This window comes from Pinus tabuliformis, chromosome X, assembly GCF_031772625.1.
Source record: "Pinus tabuliformis cultivar Carrire ecotype Pingquan chromosome X, CPIR1, whole genome shotgun sequence".
Taxonomy (NCBI): domain Eukaryota; kingdom Viridiplantae; phylum Streptophyta; class Pinopsida; order Pinales; family Pinaceae; genus Pinus; species Pinus tabuliformis.
This window is the reverse complement of record NC_142308.1, coordinates 547,287,586-547,313,954: the sequence shown is the minus strand read 5'-3', so window position 1 is coordinate 547,313,954 and position 26,369 is coordinate 547,287,586. Positions and strand designations below refer to the sequence as shown.

Here is a 26,369-nt window from a genome sequence, read left to right as displayed (position 1 = left end):
GAGATATGAATTTATTTTGATTATGGAATTATTATCAAGCCGACCTACAACTCATGTAGGCTCAGAAGCCCAACAGTCGCATCTATTCAAACACCAACGTTGTGTATAAATATAGGAGGACTTTTCCTCATTTGGACTCACTCATTTCATCACATCTCTCTCTCTCTACTGCGCAGAAAAGAGTCTCTTCTCTACTGCGCAGAAAAGGGTCTCTCCCTCACACATGTGAAGCCGAAAGCTGCTGAAACTGAAGCTGCAACTGCAGAAGTGAAGTTTGACCTGCGTGGACTAGAAGATCTCCTCATCTGAACTGCGCTGTAGGTTCATCTGAACCTCCTCTAAAAGCCGCAACTTTTGGTGGTGGAATCAAATTCAATCCGACGGACGATTTGCAAGATATCGACTGCCCTAGTTTGAAGGAAGTTGCTGAAACTGAAGCTGCAACTGCAGAAGTGAAGTTTGACCTGTGTGGACTAGATCTCCTCATCTGAACTGCGCTGTAGGTTCATATGAACCTCCTCTGAAAGCCGCAACTTTTGCTGGTGGAATCAAGCCGATCCAACGATTGGTTTGTGAGATATCGTCTGCCCTAGTTTGATGATGAAGCCGCTAATGCTGATGCCGCTGATCTAGGGTTTGCTACTGCTGATATAAATCAGATTTATTGTACTATTTCTCTCTGCTGAATTATTGAAGATAAAAGAAGATTTGATCAAAGGGTTTCCCCACACATTGTGGGGTTTGTCCCTAGCTAGCCACCACATCTTGTGTCTCTTGTCTTGGCTTGTTTTCTGTCGATCGTTTAATGTTCTATCTGCACTTTACTTTATGTACATGTGATTGCTAATCTGTGGATTATAATAAGAAAAAGAAGTAAACTGTTATAAGCATAGAACATACCATAACTTAACATGGAATGAGAGCTGAGGTGAAGACAAAGCCCAAGCAAGAGCAAGAGCAATCACCGCAGAGAAGATTGGTAAGGCTATCCTAAAAGAACTATGGGGTCCTCAACACTTTTTCCTATCGAAGACAAGCTCCGTGAGAAAGTTGACTATCACGGATGGAAGAAGTCTATCGATCTAACCTTAGAAGATCAAGGAGTGTTGGACCATGTAAGAGGCAATATTGTTGAGCCTCCATCAAATGCATCTGCTGTTGCCTGGAACAAATGGAAAAACGGAGAAGTCAAAACAAAGAAGATCATTCGGGACTCTATTGACAAGCACTTGGTGGCCTATATCTCTGAACTGGACACCTCCAAGGAAATCTACGATAGAGTGGTGAGTTTATTTAAAGTTAATGATGCAAATCAAGTTTTGTTTCTTAGAAATAAATTGAGGAAAATCAAAAAGGGTAAAAATGAGAGTATGCAAGCATACTTCTTAAGAATCACCGAGATCAAGAACGATCTCCTATCTATTGGGGAGACTATTATTGACAGAGAAATGGCACTCACGACTCTTGGAGGATTACCATCCGAATGGTACGTGTTCAGGACTACTCTTCTGAACAATAATATAATTCCTGGTTTCGAGGAATTAATGGCTAGATGCATTCAAGAAGAAACAAGGGTAGAAGAGCAAGAAATGCCCATGCCTAAAGGTCCTCCTGCTGCCTTTTCTTCTCATGCTAAGAAAATAAATAATTCCGGGACTAAATCAAAAGGAAAGGCTGGACCTAAGGGTGGAAGAAAAGGACGATGTTACATCTGCGATAAAGTAGGTCACTATGCAAGGGAGTGCCCTGATAGAAAGGACTCACACTGGGACGATGATCAAAATCCCTCTGATGGCAATCAAAGGAATGACAAATTCAATAGCAAAGGTAAGAGGAGAGCTGGGAATCAAGGAAGAGGACAACCATTCAAGAAGGCTAGAAATTCCAGGATGTATTAAATGCACCCGACCTCCGAAAGAACCTGGTGTCCATCTCGACAATAGAAGACAAAGGCTACAAGGTAACCTTCAGTGATGGCAAGGTACATATATGGAAAAATAATGTTAAAGATGCCTTTGCTCTTGGGTTTCGTGTTGATTCATTATATCAGGTCGATGGAAGTCTGCTAGGTGTCATATATTATGACACATCTTTTCAGTCTGAACTTTGGCATCGGAGGTTTGCCCACCTTCATTACAAAGATCTACCCGATGTAAGACATATGGTAACAGGGATACCCGAATTCCAAGTAGAAAAAGAAGGTGTATGTTCGGGATGTGCCGAAGGAAAGCTCAAAAGGGGACCATTCCCCTCAAGCCTAAGCAAGACCTCCGATATATTACAGTTGGTTCACTCAGGCATATCTGAGGCTGGCATTAAGAGGGAGACTACTACACCACATACTCCTGAGTAGAATGGTGTGGCAGAAAGGAAGAACTGTATGATTGTGGAAGTTGTCTCTATGGGTAGATGATGTAACAATGCTTGATGTGGAGGAACCCATGGATCCTATTTATCCACCTGAGCCTTCCTCTTCTAGGAAGAGGCCTTCATGGCTTAGGGGGATACTTGATGATGCTGAAGGACATGCTGCACCCCGAGGAACCTTTCGTCAAAGTAAGAAACCTAACAGGTATCACGGATACCTGACCATCATGAGCACGATCATACAAATGAGCCTTCATCATTCTCAGATGCTGTCAAGCATCAAGTATGGAAGGATGCTATGACCATAGAATATGAGTCTATTATGGAGAATGATGTCTGGGAAGTAGTTCCTAGATCTCAGGACAAGACAATTGTCACTTCTAAATGGCTTTACAAGATAAAGCATGCAGCAGATGGAAGTACGGAAAAGTATAAGGCTCGTCTTGTTGCTCGTGGTTTCTCCCAGAAGGAAGGTATAGACTATGATGTGATATTTGCACCTGTTGCCAAATATACAACCATCCGCTTGATCATAGCCCTTGTGGCTTCACAAGGATGGAACCTACATCAGATGGATGTCAAGACCGCGTTCTTGCGCGGCTCGATCAAAGAAGAGGTCTATGTGGAGCAACTGGAAGGATTTGAGATTTATGATTGAAAATCTCATGTATGCAGGTTGAAGAAGGCTCTCTATGGGTTGAAGCAAGCACCCTGAGCATGGTATGAGAGGATTGATAGCTACTTGATGAAGTTGGGATTCACTAGGAGTGAAGTTGATCCTAACCTTTACTTTAAGGTTGAAGATGACAAGCCTCTCATATTGGTGTTGTATGTGGATGACCTCTTTCTAACAGGTGCATACCCGCTCATTCTCAAATGTAAGAGGGAGTTGGCTTCTGAATTTGAAATGAAGAACCAAGGACTTGAAGTGTGGCAGAAGCCAAGGGAAATTTTCCTATCTTAAGGAAAATATGTGGTGAAGATATTGGAAAGATTCGATATGGTGGACTGCAAGCCTGTAACTACCCTGATGGAGCTTGACTTCAAGAAGTTAAGCGGTAGTGCTGCTGGACCTGTTTTACGAAATGCTACCGAGTATCGACAACTCGTCGGAGCATTAATGTTCTTAGTGAACTCCCGTCCAGATATATGCTTCGCAGTCAACACGTTGAGTCAACATATGGTTGAACCCCACCACATACATTGGATTGGTGCCAAGAATCTGTTGAGATATCTTCGTGGCACTATCACTTATGGGTTAAGATACACTGCCGGAGATGTGAGACTATTTGGATACACAGATGCTGATTGGGCAGGCAATGTGGAGGACCGTAAGAGCACTTCCGGGTGTTGTTTCTCCTTGGGATCTGCTTCGATATCCTGGATGAGTAGGAAGCAGAAGTCGGTGGCCTTGAGCACCGCCGAAGCAGAGTATATTGCTGCCAGCATGGCCTCCTGTGAGGCAGTTTGGTTGTGAAAGCTCTTCAGTGAGCTGTTTGGATTTACATTGGATACCACCGTGATCCTTTGTGACAACCAGAGTGGGATTCGTTTGTCAGAGAATCCCATATTTCATGATCGCTCCAAGCATATCGATATCAGATACCACTATATTCGAGATATGGTGCAGCGGGGAGCTATAAGGCTCCAACATATCGGTACAGATGAACAGGTCGCCGACATTCTGACAAAACCCCTTGGGAAAGTAAAATTTCTGACTTTCCGAGAACAACTTGGAGTTGTTCAAAGACCCTCCGATGAGGGTCATGTATGATGCATTGAGCTTTGGGAGCTCCAGGGGGGTGCGGGGTACTTCTTGGAGCAGCATATGACCACAGGATAATTCACTATCCCCTGATGGTATACATGTACACCCCGTGGCGACATTGTAGCAGGATTGATGTGTTCTCCTGTGAGGCCTGGATTGATGTGTTCTCCATGGCGATTGTAGCAGGATTGATGTGTTCTCTTGTGAGGCCTGGATTGATGTGTTCTCCATGGCAATTGTAGCAGGATTGATGTGTTCTCCTGTGAGGCCTGGATTGATGTGTTCTCCATGGCAACTATAGCAGGATTGATGTGTTCTCCTGTGAGGCCTGGATTGATGTGTTCTCCATGGCGATTGTAGCAAGATTGATGTGTTCTCCTGTGAGGCCTGGATTGATGTGTTCTCCATGGCGGCCTGGATTGATGTGTTCTCCATGGCGATTGTAACAGGATTGATGTGTTCTCCTGTGAGGATAGGATTGATTACTTCTCCTGTCGAGGCATCCTACCCATGCAGTCTGGGACTCATGGGAAGTACCTCTCATCTGATCAATGAGCAGGGAAATGAAGTTAGGGACCATAGTAGTACCGATGGACGCATCGTTGTATCTACCATACTCCCTACGCTAGGATGACCTCCATTGATCTGGGATCAATGATACTGGTCTAGGACCAGTGGTAGGAGTTGTACCATACTATGACACTGACTTCGGGTCGGTTGAGACTGGTCTGGGACCAGTGGTACATACTCTGAGACTGACTTCGTGTCAGTGCAGTACTGGTCTGGGACCAGTGAGAGTGGTACATACTATGACGCTGACTTCGGGTCGGTTGAGACTGGTCTAGGACCAGTGGTACACTCTCTGAGACTGCGATACTGGTCTGGGACCAGTGGTAGGAGTGGTACTTACTATGAAGCTGACTTCGGGTTGGTTGAGACTGGTCTGGGACCAGTGGTACGCACTCTGAGACTGACTTTGAGTCAGTGGAGGATGATACTGGTCTGGGACCAGTGGAGTTGTACTCACTATGACGCTGACTTCGGGTTGGTTGAGACTGGTCTGGGACTAGTGGTACATACTCTGAGACTGACTTTGAGTCAGTATGATACATCCTCGATCATTTCTTCTTCTTCATAATTCGGACAAAAGCAGAGCAGAACAAAACAAAGCAGAGCAGCGCATAACAGAGCAGAGCCGTACAGATCAGTATAGGGCAGAACAAGACAAAGCAGAACAGGCAGAATAGAGCAGAGCAGGGCAAGGGTCAGGCTGTACAGGGCAGTGCATTTGATGGATGAATAGTAACGACCAATAGACAGATTGCAGATGAAGTTCTCCCTAGTTGAGAGGGAGTGTTAAAATTGGCAACTAGGGCAAAACTTCATGTGGGTCATCTTATTCATGGCTGATAATATGTTCATTAGATTCCTCTCGTCGAGAGGTGTAGGATTGATATAAAGATCATCCGATTCCGATAAATATTCATGGAGATATGAATTTATTTTGATTATGGAATTATTATCAAGCCGACCTACAACTCATGTAGGCTCAGAAGCCCAACAGTCGCATCTATTCAAACACCAACGTTGTGTATAAATATAGGAGGAATTTTCCTCATTTGGACTCACTCATCTCATCACATCTCTCTCTCTCTACTGCGCAGAAAAGAGTCTCTTCTCTACTGCGCAGAAAAGGGTCTCTCCCTCACACATGTGAAGCCGGAAGCTGCAACTGCAGAAATGAAGTTTGACCTGCGTGGACTAGAATATCTCCTCATCTAAACTGCGCTATAGGTTCATCTGAACCTCCTCTAAAAGCCGCAACTTTTGGTGGTGGAATCAAGTCAATCCGACGGATGGTTTGCAAGATATTGATTGCCCTAGTTTGAAGGAAGTTGCTGAAACTGAAGCTGCAACTGCAGAAGTGAAGTTTGACCTGCATGGACTAGAAGATCTCCTCATTTGAACTGCGCTGTAGTTTCATTTGAACCTCCTTTGAAAGCCGCAACTTTTGGTGGTGGAATCAAGTCGATCCGACAGTCGGTTTGTGAGATATCGTTTGCCTTAGTTTGATGATGAAGCCGCTAATGCTGATGCTGCTGATCTAGGGTTTGCTACTGCTGATATAAATCAGATTTATTGTACTATTTATCTCTGCTGAATTATTGAAGATAAAAGAAGATTTGATCAAAGGGTTTCCCCACACATTGTGGGGTTTGTCCCTGGCTAGCCGCCACATCTTGTGTCTCTTGTCTTGGCTTGTTTTCTGTCGATCATTTAATGTTCTATCTGCACTTTACTTTATGTACATGTGATTGCTAATCTGTGGAATATAATAAGAAAAAGAAGTAAACTTTTATAAGCATAGAACATACCATAACTTAACACCAAGCAATGTAGTGGAACGTTAAGTTTATCCCATCGTATACACACACAATCGTGAATCAGTTTATACAAGTTGGGATCATTGTTATGAACAATATCTTTTATTTGCCCCAACATGGTATCCATTTGCTCATACACCTCGCCAATCACTGGTTTATCTGTATTTGCAAACCGAATCATGTGATAAACGGGCTTGGTGAAATCCAATACTTGCCTCACACGTGCCCAAAACATACCATCAAGAGCGGCCTCCTCCACCTGTTCAAAACTTTGCCTGTCAGCGACATTTGTAGCCCTTTCCTTTAATACCTGCCAGTGTGGACTTGATACCATGCTAGCTAATGACTCTCTTACCTTCAAAAGGCGCCTAAAGGTGAGGCAATAGCTATCAAATCTAGTCCTCGCAATCTTCAACAACTCCAATGTTGAGTGACTGCGAAAAAGGCCATGGGTATTGCTATGATTTGTAATAAATTTTATCATTTCTTTACCTCTCTTGTACAAATCACCAATCCATTTGTATTGTTCGTTTTTGTTCTTAACAATATCATGCATCAAAAGGTTCATTGTGTGGACCAAACACCTAGACCAAAATATGTTGGGGTATTTATCCTCAATAATTGCTCCCACTGCCTTACAATTAGGAGCATTATCAGTGATGACTTGGATAACATTGTATGGCCCAATACGCTCAATTGTTTCAAGTAATGGTTCTGCAATTTTGATGCCGGTCTTGAACTTGTTTGAGTAATCATACGCTGAAAGAAAGATGGCACCACTAGCAGACACAGCAAGAACATTTATCAATGGCTTGCCTTTTACATTTTTCCATCCATCAGATACAATGGACACCCCATGGTCAGTCCAAGAACTTGTTATTCTATTCAAAGAATGTGATATTTTTGTTTTTTCATGATCAAGTCCAACGGTTCTTGCCTTGTCATACCCAGGGCTCTTGTATCCTTTAGGGGCATCATTTATGGAAGAAACCATTTTGTGCCAATAAGGTGAGCGAAGAACATTGAATGGTATCCCACATGCATAGAGAAACCTGTAAACTTTTGAATCCACATCATTCCTACACCCTTCATCAAAGAAATCTGATATGCTTCTACGCCTTAAACCTGGTGACCTTGTGCCTCCATATCCACTGCCTTGGGAGGATGCTGAAGGAGTTCTTTGTGCATGTGATTGTGAGCTTGGTTCAAAGAAACCCTTTGATTTTTTAGATTTGTATTGGGCTTCCTCCTCTTCCCTTATGTATTTGGCTCTATCTGCTACTGACACACCTGAACAAGTTTTGATTCCTATTTGTTTATCTCCATCCCATGGCCTTTTCCCACAGAGGTGCTTTTTGGCACGGGTGTATGAACCTGTGTAATTATTGTTGCAATGGGGGCAATGAAATTTAGTGGTTCCACCCCCTTTCCCTGCTTCAGGCCTATTAACATATTTCCACAATGGAGTTTGGTCTTGTTTAGTTTTTTGAGCTGACTCATGTTCACTCTCCTTCAGCGCCTCCTCACCGGGGTTTTCATCAAATTCACTATGAGCCCCTTCTTCATCCCCTTCTTCATTTTCAACCCTTCTTTTTCTACTCTCCAATACCATAATAACAAAAAAAGGAACCAAGAAGAAGAAAATTCCAAAAAATATAACCATGATGTTTGAATCTGCAAAAAAATGGAATGGGAATGGGAGAAAAAAAATTATTTATTTATTTAGTAATGATTCATGAACATTAAAAAAAAATTGCTAGAATAGAGCCTACCTCTTTGGCCTCCAATCTCCCCTCCTTGCTTTCTCTTGCTCCTTGCTCCTTGCTCCTTGGCACTTGCTCTCTCCTTGCACCTTGCTCTTTGCTCTCACTCTCACTTGCTTTCTCTTGCTCCTCACCCTCTCGTACTCTCCTCTTACTTTCACTCTCACTCTCTTCTAAAATAATGAAATTGATTGGAGGGGGGTTTATTTATATTCCCTCCCCTTCCCTTTCCTCCCTTCCCTCCCTTTTTTCCCCCAAAACTAGCGACGCTTTATTTTTTTCCGGCCTTTTTTTTTTTTTTTTCGTGTGCGATTTTTTTTCGTCGCTCACCGGCCGGGAGCATTTTTTATAGCCCGTGAACGGTCAGGAGTGATCGCTCCCCGACCGCTCTCGGTCTATAAAAAACGCTTCCGGAGCAATGGGAGCAAATCACTCCCTACTTCGCTCCGGCAATAGGCAGGGAGTGGATTTTTTTTCCCGAGAGCGCGCTCTAGACCCGCTCTCGAGTCGCTCCCGCCCGGAGCGTGGATTGGGAGCGAGATCAAGGGGGGGTGCTCCCCCGCAACACTGAGAATGACTAATCACTTTGGTGTATTCTCCAAGTGACCCTTAAGCTTCCTCTTATACTTTTCTCATTGACATATCAACGGTCGAGATTAAGTCCCTAATCAATGACTAAGATTAGATCTGGCTTGATCCATTTCTTTTGGACCATTCTAACACAGTTTCATATGAATCCACATTAATATTTTAATTTCCCTAAGTTTAGACTTAGGGACTCCATTAAAAATATTAATTATTTTAATATCTCCTGAACTGTTTAGAATCTGCCCAAACCCTTTCTGGGTATTGGAGATCTCATGTCCCCCAACCTCTCCACGAAATTTCGTGACTAGAGCACATCCGATGCTACCCCAAATCAACAGTATTTAAGGAATAGATCCAAGTTTTTCTAGAGTGATCATCAATAAAAGTGACGAAGTATTTGCCACCACTAAGAGCTCTTGTGGACATTGGACCACAAATATCTGAGTGTATCAATCCCAATACACATTCTGCTCTATTGTTACTTCTGGAAATAGCTTCTTTAGTGTACTTCCCTAGCACGCATCCTTGGCATAAGTCATCACGCTCACTACTAAGGGTTGGTACTCCTGTAACTGTCTCTCTGAGCATCCTTAGTACTCCATGGTGTAAGTGTCCCATTCGCCTGTGCCATAATTCATTTCGTTCCTTTTCACCATTATAGTTGCTGCCTATTAGTGCCATTGGAGACTCAAGCTGCAACCTATACAATTTGTTGCTTCGAGTCCCAATTTGTCTCTTCTTCTTCCAACTTGGATGCTTGACATATACTTTCTTTCCTATGAAGTATACATCATATCCCTTGTTGATTTGGGGTAGCATCGGATGTGCTCTAGCCATGAAAATTGATGGAGAGGCTAAAGCACATGAGATCTCCAAGACCCAGAAATGGTTTGGGGAAATTCCACCCTGTTAGAGAGATATTAAAATAATTAATATTTTTAATGGGTTTCTAAGTCTAAACTTAGGAAAATAAAAATATTAATGTGTATTAATATAAAACTGGGTGAGAATGTTCTAAAAGACATGGATCAAGCCAAATCTAATCTTAGTCGTTGATTAGAGATTTAATGTCGGTCATTGAAGACTCAACGAGAAAAGTATAAGAGGAAGCTTGAGGGTCAGTTGGAGATACACCAAGATTGATCAGTCAGTTCGATTTTTTGGAGCGGGGTTTGCTGAGAAAATTTGAACAAGTGATTAGAGTTGCAGCGAGGGGCAGTGAGTGCATAGCAGAGAGGTAGAGATAATGCCGAGGGATTAGCGCTGAGACAGAGGAGGCTACGCAGAGCCAGCAGGAGCCACGCAAAGGGCCAGAGTGATTGCGGAGAGGCTAGCAGGGCCTGCGTGGGTGACGCAGAAGGTCAGAGAGCCAGCGCAGAGTAGCAGAAGGCTAACGCAGGGGGCTTTTGAGTGACACAGAGGCCAGGAGGGCTGACGCAGAGTTTCAGAGAAGCGTCGGAGAGAATTTCGTGGAGCAGACTTGCTAAATATCTGCTTTCGAAGAGAGGTATTACTGCCAGATAGATTTCTCTGTTGGGTGAGCCAGTTTGGCACCCTTGTTGTACTTAAGAAAACTGCTTGATAATAAAACCCTCAGAACTGTTGCACCGGTTTTCCCAAGTTGGGTTTTTCCGGGGATGATTGTCCAAAAATAACGGTGTCCCTTGTGTGTTTGTCTGTTATTTCAGTTGATGATCTGTAGATGGTTGAGACTGCATTTGTGTTTATTTTTAGTATTTATATGGTTAAATAACTTGTTAAGAAATAAACAAGTAGGTGAAATAAACTAGATAATGCAGGAAGAATTTCTGATGTGTTAGACTTAGAAATTTCAACATCCCTTGTCCTGTAACTAGGACACTGAAATCAAATTCATTTCTAATCCTGGCACATGCAGAACATTGGTGGCTCGGATGCTGGTACCTGTGTCCATCTGAAATGCTATGGATGCCGGTCCCTGTGTCTGTCTGAAATGCTATGGTGCCTCTCCCTACTGGAGTACATTTCGTTCTGTTTCCCATAGTAATCTGGAAGTCCATTTGTTCTTCTTGATAGCTCGAGAAATGTTCTCGTACTCCAGTCATATGAGCTGAAGCCCCGCTATCAATGTACCAAACATTTGCTGACGCTGAATTTGCTAGGCATGCAAATTCTTCTTCTAATCTGGTAGATAATTCTGAGACACTTTGAGTATCCATCTTTGTGCTATTTTCAACCGATTTCTGACGCTACCCTACCCCGACAACTATTGCAGGAAAAACTGCGTCCCACCTGAGAAACCCCTCTTCGTTGAATCTTCTGCTGCGTTGTTCCTTTTTCCGCTGACAAATTTCGATAAGGAAATCTTACCTCTCTGTCGACTCACTCAGAGAGAGCTTTACCACGAAAATCTAGTCCTCCTGGCTTGAACTGCGCAAACCCCTTGGGGATTCGAATTACTGCCCCTGCAGGAATTTCAAATTCCTTTCTTCCTTCAACGCTGGGTCTTCTGACTCTTTTCTTCTTGCTTTACCTCAACTCCAATACCATGTGAAAATTTCTAAATAGAAATCCAACTACAGTGATTAATATTATTTCTTCTACTTATTAACTCAGAAATAAGTTATTCACAGTGTTCTTACGACAAATATCGAAATAAATTCTACTGCAACCCTCACAATTAAAATACTGCGGAAGGTAAATGCAAAGAAAAATACTGGCACAAATACAATCACAATGACAGTTATTTTGGACAATCGTCCCCGGAAAAACCCAATGTGGGAAAACCGGTGCAACAGATGAAGTTTTCTTTATTATTCTTCAGCAAAAATCTCATGTACAAGTTACATCTAGCAGAGTAGAATAAGGTTCTCTGTGAGAAAATTTACTGACGTTTCTGATCTAGCAGAGTGCTCCTCTTCCCTCTGCGTCTCACTGTGTTCCAACGTCAACTTTCCCACGCTGTCCCTATGTCAAAACTACGCTACGCAGTCCCAACGTCAAATTGCCCCTGCGCTGTCTCTCCCTGCGTCACAACTTCTGCGCTGTCCTCCCTCTGCTTTGCGTCTTCCTTACCTTGCACTCCTGACTAATGTTGATTACCCTCACTCTCTTTTCCACTTGCAACTCTCCCTCTGATTCGATTTTCTCTTGCCAAACTTCGACCAGTGAGAAAATCAATCTTACTCGGGCAACTGAGTATCTACCTCTGGTGTGTTCTCCAAGTGCCCATCAAGCCTCCTCTTATAATCCTCTTGTTGATCAATCAACGACCCAGATTAGATCCTAATAAATGTCTAGGATCATATTGACTTGATCTCCACCTTCTTCTAGAAGTTTCACCCACAGTTTAGATTAATACCCATTAATTATTTTAATTTCCTAAGTTTAGACTTAGGGCCCCATTAAAACTAATTAATTATTTTAATAAAATTGTCTCCAGGTGGAATTTCCCAAAACGATTTATGGGTATTGGAGAATGCATGTGTCTAAGTCTCCCTGCAAAATTTGAGACTTAGAGCACATCCGATGCTACCAGAAATTAACATATTGGACATTAATAAAATTGTCTTATCCTCCTCAACATGCCCTTTGATTTCTATGTTATCTTCTCTTTATGTGCATTGTGTGGGAATGCATGAACTGTTTGTGAGTGATTCTTTTCCAATAGCTTAGCTTAGCACTAATGGCACTTTCTAGTTCTATTCTTTTGATTATTTGCTGCACATTAATAAAATTATCTTATTTTACCTCCTCTTGTTTCTTTGATGTGAACTTGTACCCATCTTATTTACAAAAATCTTAGCATTGGATTGATATTTCACATGCCATGAAAATCCTAGCATGTTTTGTGACGAAGTTCTTGCTTACCAATATTCACATTACAATTGATCATTCTTTCTGCAGGGTGAAACTTATGAATGGGTGACATTGAAATACAGCCGCCCTTCTCCTGCAGCAACTGATTGGATTGCTGTCTTTTCTCCGGCAAATTTCAAGTAAATAATAAATTTATATTTGTTTGTAAACTAGAAATATCTGAATGAAGATTAGGAGTTGGAAATTTTTATCATGGCCTTCATTTCATTTTTTAATACTTGGATAGTAATTGAAGCAGTACAGAAATATATCAGACCATCCAGAGTAGCTAAGGGAAAAATGCTTTGAAATCCAAGTTTCTCGTCACTCTTATCATGTATTTTATGATTTTAGACCATGTCACATGTTTCAAATTGCTTGTAAGGATAAATATTACCGGAAATTTTGTTTCAATAACCTGTCACTAGGTGGTGCTTATACTGCACAGCAGAAAATGGTCTGCTCACAAATAAGTATGTTATTGTGCATAAGTAAACTTCTTATCTGTTGGACTTTTGAGTTTTATCCTACTTATTTATCTTTATTTGCCCCCAGTTGTCATGTCTGTCAAAATTTTCCTTGTTTATCTTGGAAAATGATTCAAATAAAAGGAAATTCAATTATAACAGGATGAGTTGAATGTTGATTTTGTTAGTAAAGTTTCTGCCAAAATTATTGTATTTGGTACAAACTACGATTGTGCATAAAAATCAAGTTGATATGATTAAATATAGAACTAAGAAACTCATCTGGATGGCTTTCAGTTCCTCAACCTGCACCCCAGAAAGTGGGCCAAACGATGATCAGACCCCATTATTGTGCTCTGCACCTATAAAGGTATTCAGTATATTTTTAACGTTTTATATAAGTTTTTAGTTTTTCTTTACAGTATCAAATCAAAAGTTATATAGAAAAAGGAAATATATCTGTTGGAATAGTGGGCTTTTAGGAGTTACATGGTTATCGGCATTATTGAAGAAAATAACTTCTTCCCAGAAATGGTTTCTCATTGCAATGGTCAAAATTCTTTCTTCTACAGTTCCAATATGCAAATTATTCAACAGTCAGTTACTCGAAGACAGGAAAAGGATCATTGAAACTTCGATTGATCAATCAGCGAGCAGACTTTGCCTTTGCATTGTTTGCAGGCGGACTGTCTAACGTACGCTATTTCTTCTTTATCATATTGGCTGCTAGAATAATAAAAATAGTAGATTCTATTTTAGCAATGTGGAATGTTAAGATATTTTCTGGAATCTGAAGATGAAATTTGATAATTTTTTCTCAGAAAATGCTCTAGTTAGATGATACTTACAGTTAGCTTACTTCCTGTGTAGACTTATGATCACTTCTGCTTGACATGTTCCATGTAGCCTAGTAGCATTTTATTTCAGTTGCTTCTTGCCAGCCACAGTTAAGGTTAAAAATCCAGATTTGATTGAAATAATTTTTTTTTACAGTAAACAATATAAAAATAAGATCTTAGAGATGAATAATATCTAGAGCTAGAAGCACCACCAAGAGAAGAAGTTGCTTAAGTTCCATCCCTATCTCTTTTCTCAGTTCCAGGCCTTCGTTCACATGACCACCCTAACTAGATGCTTGTGATTCCACATCTGATGTTTGAGATAAAATTCAAGACGAGATTGAGCATTTGACCTTCTTGATAGAGATGAATCTTCTATAGAAGAAGAACGACATACAATTCATGGTAAAGATCTAGTCTGAGAGCCAGATAGATAGCCAAGACAGAAAGCCATATAGATAAAGTTAAAAGTTAGGCCAAGCAAGCAAGAAGCTACTACTACCATAGCTAGGAAAGTCAGTTAACATGCATATCTAGTTCTCACTGAAGCACCAAATTCTGACCTTTGTGATCGTGATCCAACCCAAGAGCTAGATGTTCCAAACTGAGATTACGGCTTTTGTGGTTGAGATTCTAATGTTCGTGATCCAGATTATGACCCTTGTGATTGAGTTTGAGATTCTCCAGGTGAAGAGCTAGATACTCCAATCTTGTCCATACTACTACATGTACTGCCCATTCTTAGGTGCCCAAACCCTTGTCTATTAGATCCATCTAGGTCCATAGCGTTGATTTGGGGTAGCATCGGATTGTGCTCTAGCCATGAAAATTGGTGGAGAGGCTTGTTGTCGCACAGATTGTCACGACAACGCTCAGACCGGGGGCTGTCACTCTGATCCCCGATCTCTTCGTTTAAGCCTGTCTCCCGCGGCTAATGGGGGTAGACCCTATAAGGTGATGAAGACCAACTGTCGACCAGTTGGGTTGGGAGACACGAAGAAACAAGCACTAAATTGATTTTGTTAATTTAGCGGACTAGTGCCTTGTGAGTTTGATGTTTGTTTAAACGATTGTTTGCTAGATTTTGCAGAGATGTAAACCATGTACAACAATCATTTATCATCAAATAACCTGAACGATGCAAGATAACCAGTAAAACCACAAAGTTCTTATAATGATTAAAGCTCAATAACGATATCCAGCAATTAAAAATTTCGAAAGATAAATGCTTTAAACAACCACGCAATTATGAACATTTACCAGATATCATAGTCATGCAGCTAATGATCAAAATGATAAACATTCATTCCACATCAAAGAATTTAAATTTCAGCAGGAAAAAGGGAAACGCGATAAGTCCCCGAGCCAAAAATTGAATCTGGCAAAAAAATTTCCCACAATATTTTTTTATGCCTTTATGATTTAGCAAAATTTTAAATGAAACTCTCTCTTCTTCTTCTTCTCTTTTTTTTTATTTTTTATTTTTTTATAAAATGAAAATGAAACTTCAAATCTAAAAATGACTTAAACCCAAGAAAAAAAAGGAATTTTTTTTTTTTTTTTTTTTTTTTTTTATAAAAAATTTTCTATTTTATATTTTTTATGATTTTTTAATTAATAAAATCTAAAAAAGTTGAAACTATTTAAACTAAATCTAAAGCTTAAAAATTAATAAAATTAAAACTACCAAACTAAACTAAAAACTATTAAAATCTAAAATTAAAATCTATTAAATCTAAAGTAAATGAAATAAAGCAAATACAAAATATAATTAAAACTAAATAAAACTAAAAACTAAGGCTTTTAAACCTAAACCAAACTATATGCTAGCAGAAAAAAGAAACAAAAACAAAATCTAAAACGTAACTTTATGCAGCTAGCAACTACGCATATGTAAAACCTGAAAAACGAATTTACACCATGCTGCGTTCACAATAAAAGGAACCCTAACCCGTAACTACGTATATTTAAGACAATAAAAAAAAAAAAATCTAATGAAATACTTTAACACTAAAAAAGAGAATCGTAAACCCTGATACTGAACGCGTAGAGCAATTTCGACCAGAACACAGCTGACGGCGATAGAAATTGAAATCGATTCGAAATTTGCTTGCTGAAGGGGACAAAATTTCCACTGAGCTTGGGTTTGGTTTTGTTACCTGGCATTTGCTGAGTCAAGGAACTGGTACCGGATGCCTACACGCAGTAAACATACAGTCGTTTTTTATGCTGCGGCAACGTGGATGGACTTGCTCGCAAATATCTTGCCCGTCGATCATACACAGTCACGCCCTTAGTAAATCGAGACCTGAAACTGGACGCAGTGAAGGTAGATGGGGTAAACGTTTTGTCCAGCCAATGCACCGGGACAATCAGGTGTTCGATGGAGAGAAACGGTTTTCACGTGAAAGATTTTTTTTTTTTTAAATCTATACTCTTCTTTGCCTGTAGACCGCATGCAGTCATGCCCTCAGCAAAATGAAACCGAGACCACAAATCGACGGCATGAAACCTGATCACAAAACTTTCTACTTTCTTGCTCAGAAACCCCTGAAGAAGAACCCTGTACCTGCAATTGCAAGGAAACAAAACCCTAATAAAAACTGTACAAAGCAAAAATTTGAAACCCCAAAAAGCTGATTAATTTACAGATTGTGACCCTTTAACAGCCAGATTTAGCAATAACAACATTAATATTTTCAGAATATCAGAAAATTCAAATTTGCTGTGAAAAGGCTTAGAAAAATCTCTCATGCAAACTAGAGAAGTAAATTTAAATGATTAACCCAGGGTACAAATTAGTTGGGCTCTGCAAGGAAAAGCCTGTGGGAGTTGGCTGGAACAGCTTAGAACTTCCCCAAACGCCCACCAATCTTCTTCAGTAAGGGTTTTCTGCACAGCTTAAATCAACCATCAGTAAAGAGAGCAAAAATGATGCTAGATCTCAAAAAGCAATGGAGATACCTGCCATTACTTCAGAAACCCTAACACCACTCAAACCCTAGCAAGTGAACAAGATACCTGTGCTCACAATACTCTAAAAATAAGCTGTTATTAATGGCTGAAAAATAAAATATGCAGAAAATAAAACAGCTCACAGCACTTCCAGAGAGTAACACCAGCAAGATTTGAACCCCAAAGTCTTCTTTTATTAACCAGAAAACAGATTACACAAGAGCTTCTTCAGCACAAGACTCACAGATCGAATGATCTCAAATGACTCCTAGCACCCTATTTAAAGGAAAAGATCCCAACGGCTAGTTCGAGTGATCCATGTCGAAATGATCTCGACCGTCGATGAGGATCAAGACATCTCTTAATCTCATCCGTCGAAATTATTAATTCATTAAAAAATGAAATTTTGCATGTATTTACTCAAAATATTATTATTTTATTATTTTTTAGGGTTTTTGCTTTATTTTATAATTTATTATTATTATTATTATTATTATTTTTTTGTTATTTTTTTATTTTTCAGTTATTTATTTTTTTATTTTTAAATTTTTAATTTTTAATTCATTTTCTAAATGGATCCTCGAACTTAGCCTTTGGAAAAATCACCTAGGACCTAGGACTTAGGACTTATGAGGGGATTAAAACATTTTCTAACCCTCAAGACACTTTTCATCATGACTTTTACAATTTACATCTTAAGGGGGAAAACTCCTTTATTATAGACCCTCATAAACCACCTAGTTCTGCGACACAACTATAATCTAGCAGATTAATGCACTAGGATTCTCCTAAAATTCTAATGACAAAATCCATCCCGGCTTTGGGGTCAGGCTGAAGGAAAACTCTGCCGATCATGGATCGGTGAGATGAAAAACCTTCCGGGACGTAGATTATCATTAGAAAGTTAGGTCCACCCAGGCAATTTACATACACGACTCATATCTGCTAAGATTATTTACATTTCATACATGCAGACTGGGTTTACAACATAAATTGCTCAAGCTGCTGATGACTGCAGGATGGCACGGACATGTCGATCAAGCGCTATCCCCTTTTGCAAAGAAAAAGGGAGTGTACTGCATGGGTAGTTGACCGGTAGTGGTCAACAAGGCTAAAGCACATGAGATCTCCAAGACTCAGAAATGGTTTGGGAAAATTCTACCCGGTGAAGATGTTAAAATAATTAATATTTTTAATGGGTATTAATATAAAACTGGGTTAGAAGGTTCTAAATGACATGGATAAAGCCAAATCTAATCTTAGCCGTTGATTAGAGATGTAATCTCGGCTGTTGAAGATTCAACAAAAAACATATAAGAGGAGGCTTGACGGTCAGTTGGAGATACACCAAGTTGATCAGTCAGTTCAATTTTCTGGAGCGGGGTTTGCTAAGAGAAATCGAACCAGTGATCAGAGTTGCAGTGAGGAGCAGTGAGTGCATAGAAGAGAGGCAAATATAGTGTTGGAAGACTAGCACAGAGGCAGAGAGACAGACGTAGAGCCAGTAGGAGCCATGCAGAGGGTCAGAGTGATTGCGTAGAGGGCTAGAGGGCCTGCGTGGGTGATGCAGAGGGCCAGAGAGGCTGCGCAGTGCATCAGGAGGCTGACGCAGAGGGTTCTAGGTTGACGCAAAGGCCAGGAGGGCTGACGTTGTGCCTCATAAAGGTGTTGGAGAGAGTTTTGTGGAGCAGACTTTCAGAATATCTGCTTCCGAAGAGAGGTATTACTGCCAGATTAATTTCTCTGTCGGGTGAGCTAGTTTGGCACCCAGTTGTAGTCAAGAAAAGCTGCCTAATAATAAAACCTTCAGAACTGCTACATCGGTTTTCCCAAGTTGGGTTTTCCCGGGAACGATTGTCCAAAAATAACAGTGTCCCTTGTGTGTTTGTCTATTTCTTTCAGTTGATGATCTGTAGATGGTTGAGACTGCATTGTGTTTATTTCAAAAATTATATGGTTAAATAACTTGTTCAATAATTAAACAAGTAGGTGAATTAGACCAGATAGTGCAGGAAAATTTCTAACGGGTTAGACTTAGAAATTTCAACATGGTATGAGAGCATTGCAGATCACAGGAGAGCTGAAGGCACCAGCTGAATCAAATAATTTGTAGCAGAAACAACTGTCTCAAGAGACAGACGCTGTTCCTAGGCAGAAAGCAGCAGAGAAGGAGTGACGCAAAGGGCCTGCGTCATCATTTCGAGCCAGAGAGAGGCCAACGCAGAAGCAGAGGAAGGCAGAAGAGGCTCACGAAGAGCCACGCCATCCTACTCAAACAGGTAGGAGTGATGTAGTTGGCCAGAGGAGAAAATCAACCTTGTCAGGATTGCGCAAAGCTAAGTGCCTCAGTTTCTTCAGTTGTTGGGGTCTAGGAAGCTGTGGGCATATTGTGGAGTGTGAAGCTGGTGGGGTGCTGTTGCTGTTGAAACAGAACAGTACCTACCGGGACAGAACCAAGGTAGAGGGAGTCGCTACCTAGGCGGGTTTCTTGCCAAGAAATCCAGATCAGTGTTGCGGGAGCAAAGGGGATTGGAGAGGTGCGATTCGACTGTTGGCAGAAGGATTTCAAGGAATGAAATCGAGACTCAGAGGGAGTCTAGAAGAGAACTTCCAGGTGGGAAGTAGAGACTCAGAAGGAGTCGAAGAAAGAACTTCTAGGAAGGAAGTAGAGACTTAGAGGAGTCGAAAAGAAGAGCAGAGCTGGCAATGAACCGACTGAGGGATCAGGATAGGTTGGACGAAGCATCCAACTTTGTCATCTGGAAGGCCAGGATCTTGTCTGTTCTGGATAGGCATCGCATCAAGGCCTTCGCCTTGATAACCGTGGCTATCCCAGTCAACCCAACTAATAACGAAAGGTATGAGGATGCGATGGCCAAGGCAAAATGCATTATCCTTGATGGGGTCAAGGATCATATACTCCAGCATATTGCCGAGAAGAATACGACAAAGGAAATGTGGGATACCTTGACGGCGTTGTATCAAGGCACTTCCGTGCAGAGGAAGATGCTACTGGAGAATTAGCTGCGGTCGTATTAGATGTAGAAGGGGGAGCAGATAGATCACTTCCTCAACAGGTTGCAGGAGATCCGGGACCAACTGACTTCCATAGGGGCCACGCCAGATCAAGAGTTAATGGTGAGGACCGCCCTGAACGCAATCTCCGAGGAGTGGGAGACGTTCATCCAAAGCATTTTGGGCAAAGCGAATCTTCCAGGATGGGAAGAATTGTGGGCAGCTCTTCACCAAGAAGAGATCAGATTGCTGACCAAGGCGGGAAGTAGCGGCAAAGGAGCCCGGGTCAAGAAAGAGGAGGAAGAGGATGTGGCTCTGGCATCTGCGGGGCAACAAGGGAAGAGGAAGAAAAAGGACCTCTCCAAGATTAAGTGCTTCAACTGTGGGGAGTTGGGCCATTATGCAAGCCAGTGTCTCAGGAAGAAGAATAAGGGAGAGGCGTCTGACTCCAAGGCAGTGCCAACTAAGGTGGAAAAGGAGGTAGAGGATGATGACGATTGTGCCATGAGTGCTCATGTACCTCTAGAGAAGAGGTGGGGAGACATCGAGCTGTAGTCAGGAGGACTATAGGAGATGAGGGGCAGGATCCTTGAGGTACCCAAACTCTTGGATCATATCCAGCTACGGGAGCCCCGAAGTGACAGTAGCAGGATGGCGGATGTCGGTAGAAGCGGATGCGGATGAAGCGACAGAGAGTGCTAGAGTGCAGGGATCTGTAGTAGCGCAGTGGGAGTTGCAGTAGTGCGAGAGGCACAGAGGAGGTTGCAGCAGTGCAGGAAGGCACAAAGGTGCTTGTAGCAGTGCGAGAGGCACAGAGTTGTTGTGATAGCGCAGAGGCAACAGAGGGAGAATAGGATAGCAGCAAAGGGAGCTTCAACATCAGGAGGGTTTCTAGCCTGACAAGGATGTCAGTAGTTGGGTAGATCAGTTACCATCGTCTCAGTAACTAAGTTGCAGTGCAGCAGTAGCAATGGCAGTGCTATAGGCAGCACGATGCAACATGAGGAGAGGGCTGCATTGCAGATGCAGTGTTGGGAGGAAGGACCAGTAGCAACACAAATGCAGAGGAGTTGCCGTACAAATGTAGCAGTGGCAGTGGTAGAGCCATGGACAATAGTACATGATGCAGCAGTGCAGAGGATGTTGGGCAGCATGGCCAAACATCAGCACAAGTACCGGTGTCGGATGATTAGGGTGATGCTCAGTGGTGGAGTGTTACTAGAGCACATTCCTCGCTAAGAGGGAGTGTTGACTTGGGGTAACATCAGATGTGCTCTAGCCATGAAAATTGGTGGAGAGGCTAAAGCACATGAGATATCCAAGACCCAGAAATGGTTTGAGGAAATTCTACCCGGTGAAGGAGATATTAAATTAATTAATATTTTTAATGGGTTTCTAAGTCTAAACTTAGGAAAATAAAAATATTAATGGGTATTAATATAAAACTGGGTTAGAAGGTTCTAAGTGACATGGATCAAGCCAAATCTAATCTTAGCCGTTGATTAGAGATGTAATCTCAGCCGTTGAAGACTCAACAAAAAAAGTACAAGAGGAGGCTTGAGGGTCAATTGGAGATACACCAAGTTGATCAGTCAGTTCGATTTTTTGGAGCGGGGTTTGCTGAGAGAAATCGAACCAGTGATCAGAGTTGCAGCGAGGGGCAGTGAGTGCATAGCAGAGAGGTAGGGATAGTGCCGAAAGACCAGTACAGAGGTAGAGAGGCAGACGCAGAGCCAACAAGAGCCACACAGAGGGTCAGAGTGACTGCGCAAAGGGCTAGAGGTCTTGTGTGGGTGACGCAGAGAGCCAGAGAGGCTGTGCAGTGCATCAGGAGGTTGACGCAGATGGTTCTAGGCTGACGGAGAGGCCAGGAGGGCTGACGTTGTGCCTTAGAGAGGTGCTGGAGAGAGTTTCGTGGAGCATACTTCCAGAATATCTGCTTCCGAAGAGAGGTATTACTGCTAGATTAATTCCTCTACCGGGTGAGACAGTTTGGTACCCAGTTGTACTCAAGAAAAGCTGCTTAATAATAAAACCCTTAGAACTGCTGCACCAATTTTCCCAAGTTGGGTTTTTCCAGGGATGATTGTCCAAAAATAACTGTGTCCCTTATGTGTTTGTCTATTTCTTTCAGTTGATGATATGTAGATGGTTGAGACTGCATTGTGTTTATTTCAGTATTTATATGGTTAAATAACTTGTTCAGTAATTAAGCAAGTAGGTAAAATAAACCAGATAGTGCAGGAAAATTTATAACGGGTTAGACTTAGAAATTTCAACACATAGGGTAGCTCTCATCTTGTGGATTTCCTGTGGTAAGCAATTCTATTATGTATCCATAAGAAGGGATGGTTGCATCATTAGTAGAATAAGTAGTTGACACACATGTTGAAGCATATGTTGAAGGGCCAATTTCTCTTCTATTAATTCCATTTGTATAACTTGCAGCGTACCTTTGTGATTGTGAGTTTGATGCTTGTGGTTCTGTTATCAAGCAAATCTGTGTCCACAAACCTGCATGACACTTTTAGACAGTAAATCCTGTCACAATTGAAAGTCTCTTCGTTCGGACTGGTGTTTTCCAGTCTCAAGGGACTGTCCCTAGACGATGGATGTTGTCATCCTCTTAATATTCATGTTTAAATCTTCATATTGATTAGCATACAACAAAGTTTCACTTTTGACTTGCTGATTGTCATGTCCCTTCCCAAATGAATTTGTAACAGGTTTTGGTCTCTCCCCAATTTTGTACAAAATTTTGTTAAGTAAAGGACCCAAGCAATTTTGACTTAGGGACTTAGGAGAAATGAAGGCTGGATTAATTTGCTAGTGGAAGGTGGGGGCCACCCACGTGGGAAAATGCATTGGGCAATTCGAATTGCCTTGGAGGGGAAATCGTATGGCTTGTGGAGGGGCCCACATGAGGAAAAGGGAGGCCCACAAAGTTATAAGGAGGAAGAGCTCCTCACTTGGGCATTCATACTTGCACATCGAATTCACTTGACTGTTTGCTTGAGCTGCTTAGCCGAGTCAACTGGCTGTTTAGCCACGAGTCTCTCAGGCGGGGGATTCAACCTTACCTTCGGGGGACTACGAGTGCCACCCTAGGAAGGCATTTTCAGAGTACCTTGAGGAGCACTGGGGAAGATTCATAGTCAGCACACTCAGCCCACAAACCAACAGTGCGTATTTCTGGGCCAGTAGAGAGGGGAACACGCAGTTGTGATCAGGGGTTCATCCGGGCAGCACTTGCCAGAGAAACTTGGAGAGTTGGAGGATATCAGGAGTCCAACCTTGGGGAGGAGTTTTGGAGCAGGTGGGTGCAACATTTGGGCAGTTCGAAACTCAGCCTTGGAGGACTGCGTAGAGGGCCAGACTGTGCATCACGTGGGCATTGAGGGAGAGCCACAACATCGGGATCAGATTAGAGAAGGGTGGAAATTCATAAGGGATAGCATCTCAGTGATTTGGGGTAGTTTTGGAGAGCTTTCCCAACACCCTTCAGACAGGCTGAGTTTGCCAGCTTGAGCAGGAGGACGGGCTCCTTAGGGGTCAAATTTTAGGGGTCTGAACTAGGTCAAACCCTTCCTGGGTTTTGGCTGAGGATCCGGGAGCTGAAGTTTCACAATTTTCTGAGCAAGGGAAGCAGTGGTTCCAGCACTTCCTTTCCAGTAGACAACGCAATTTTTTTGGGCAGCGTGGATCAGTTCTGGAGCAGCAGTTGGGCAGCCCTCAGATCATCATTTGCTCACCTGGGTTTTGTCACGCTTGTCCTTGGAGACAAGCCTAGGTGCACCATTCCATTCACTGTTGTATTTGCCCCATGATGATTTAATAAAATGGCTCAGAAGTTCTCTATTTCCAGCGTTTTCATGGGTGTTTGGTGATTGCATCTCATTTCTGATTGTTGGTTTGTCTGCTTGCTTTGTTTATCACTGAATTTCCTAGTTAGAACTTAGGAACATTACACTGATGAGAAATCAAACGTGAAGTAATTATTGAAATGAAATCTGTAATGGTTGAAATCAAATTTCTAAAAGTAATAGTAGCAACGAAAATGAAAGTGATGCAAGAAACAAATGTGCGCCTCAAGTGAAGTAATTCAAAACAAGTGCACTTCAATATACCGTTCGACTGCATAAAAAATTATTTAATGGCCTCCAATACATTCAAAGAGTTACAATAAAATATAATGGAATAAGTTCACAGATTACTCAAGAAGTTGGTTGCACCATAGTGAATACTAGGTGACAGGATGCCATGAATTCGTTCACTTGTGGTGGATGTAGTGTTCTGAGAGACTAGAGCATGGAAAAGTGAGATCTTTGCTGCTACGAAAGCATCTAAGAAAAATTGTCCAACCCTTGTACTACTTCTCTGAAATGCCTATATAGCAAATTCTTTCCTCCCTCAAGACATAGTCAACTTGCTTGTTCAAAGAGAGAAGGAAGGCCACAAAAGGCCCAAAAATTGTGTGTACACAGAGCTTTCTTGCTTTGGTTCTCTTTGTCTTTCTTTGGTTTGATTTTGTGCTGTTTACCTTTCTTTGCTGATTTCTCCAAAAGAATCTGCAAGCATTAATATTTATTATATGAACTTAATTTATCGAATTTGGAACTTGAGGAAGGAGTTGAACTAGTGCTGATGTACTTGCTGCTTTATACCTCTTTTTCATTAAAATTTGTTTTTACTACTGTTTCTCATAAATCATAGAATCAGCCTTTTACGATCTCATATTTCAGCCTTCTACTTTTTCACTTGTTTTTCCAAATAGAAGTCTGTAAGCATTGCTGTTTACCCTTTTGTATAACTAGCTGCCTTTAAGCTTTCCCAAAAGCATGGAGAAAACAGGAAACTTCATAGAAAAACTTGAAGTTTGGAAAGGCAATCCCAACCATTCTTAGCTCCATATTTCCCACAGTCCTCTTCTCATTGTGTAATACTTTGTTAGGTAGCATATACATAATTATTTGTAACCCTTTCATGTCACCTTTGTGTGATAGTGTTTTGTTGTTCAGTCACCACCCAAATCTAATTTCTGTAGAAGCTTACCAGACCAATAGTATGTGCACCATTCCTCTTCATATGTGCAGTAATTTGATAGCATATATTATCAATTTAATTCTGGTTTACTGTGGAAAAACACCATTTTTCATTGTGTTTCCTGTAGCTGTATCTTTAACTTCTGGCTTTTGGTTCCAATAATTTTTTGTATTAACAAGAGCAATGAACTATAACCTTTTTATGACATATTTCATCTAATGGAGAAGAGCCCAGATTGCATATCTTCAAGACAAAGATTCCATTTGCGACAAGAAAGTAGGTCCTTCTTCACAAACTAATTTACATGGTGGGAAAACTCCATGGTGACACCCCTGTGGCTTCGACAACAGACCATTTAATTTTTTGATGCAGTCATCTACAGAAAATATATCATTAATTCCACTGCAACTCATTCATTGGCACGATTCCCTGTGGCATATAAAGCTCCCAAGCCATGGACATTGAGTAATTATGGAAGGGTAGCGAGATTTTTACCAGGGAAAATTTTAAGAACTTCCCTTATATGTATAATAAATGGGCGAATCCCCATGATACATAGGAAAAATGGAAGGCAATTTTATTAATAATATAATATGTATATATAATTTTTTTGGCGAATCTCTCACCAGATTATATTATCTTGTAAAATCATGGTGAATCACTAAGAAATCCAAGGGTTGTTGCAGTCGCTCTTTAGAAAATATCTACAATAAGCCTCTATAAAAGGAATAAGTCACAACCATATTCAAAGCCTAACAATTTGGTGTGGTTGAGAGTAAAAATGCTCTCAAGCCGCCTAGATATCAGAAACATTGCAAATGAAAAAGAAAATAATAATAATAATAATAATAATAATAATATATCCAAGTGGAAACCTCATTAATGCACTTGGGATAGACCTTTGGCTGAAAACCACCATGGAGGCAACCTTAGGTCTACAATAAAGGCATTCCTCCTCATGAAAACCCTATTAGGATAAATGGGGTAAGGCACTAGTGAAAACCGGAAATGGCATCAATAGCTTGACAAGAAAAATGAAAAAACAAAGGAAAAAAAGGAGGAAAAAAAAACTTTTGGTTCATAAGTGTTTTCAAGTACACAGGCACTAAATATGACTAGCAATAGGCCAATGAAGATCTCAAACTAGATTGAGAAACAAAGCATTCCAAGATACCTACACCAATAAAACAATTGGAAGGATTAATGTATCTATACAAAAATCATCACAACAAAGCAACATTGTACATCCTATTGCAAGTTCTATTTGCAAGAATCATCATCATCATCTTCATACTCCATGTCTTATCCTCCATTTCACACTTTCTCTATATCTTTATTATCAA

The 26,369-nt window shown here is 41.2% G+C and overlaps 1 protein-coding gene across 4 annotated transcripts in view; it reads left to right on the top strand.

Moving 5' to 3' along the window:
• LOC149141166 (putative inactive purple acid phosphatase 27) overlaps positions 1-26,369 on the top strand; it is a 421,526-nt gene that overhangs the window by 41,260 nt on the left and 353,897 nt on the right. For all 4 annotated transcript variants that reach the window (XM_089447350.1, XM_089447351.1, XM_089447353.1 and 1 more), the window contains exons 3-5: positions 12,756-12,847; positions 13,472-13,544; positions 13,747-13,869. In XM_089447350.1, the coding sequence (XP_089303476.1) occupies positions 12,756-12,847; positions 13,472-13,544; positions 13,747-13,869 (288 nt within the window). The remainder of the gene's footprint in view (positions 1-12,755; positions 12,848-13,471; positions 13,545-13,746; positions 13,870-26,369) is intronic.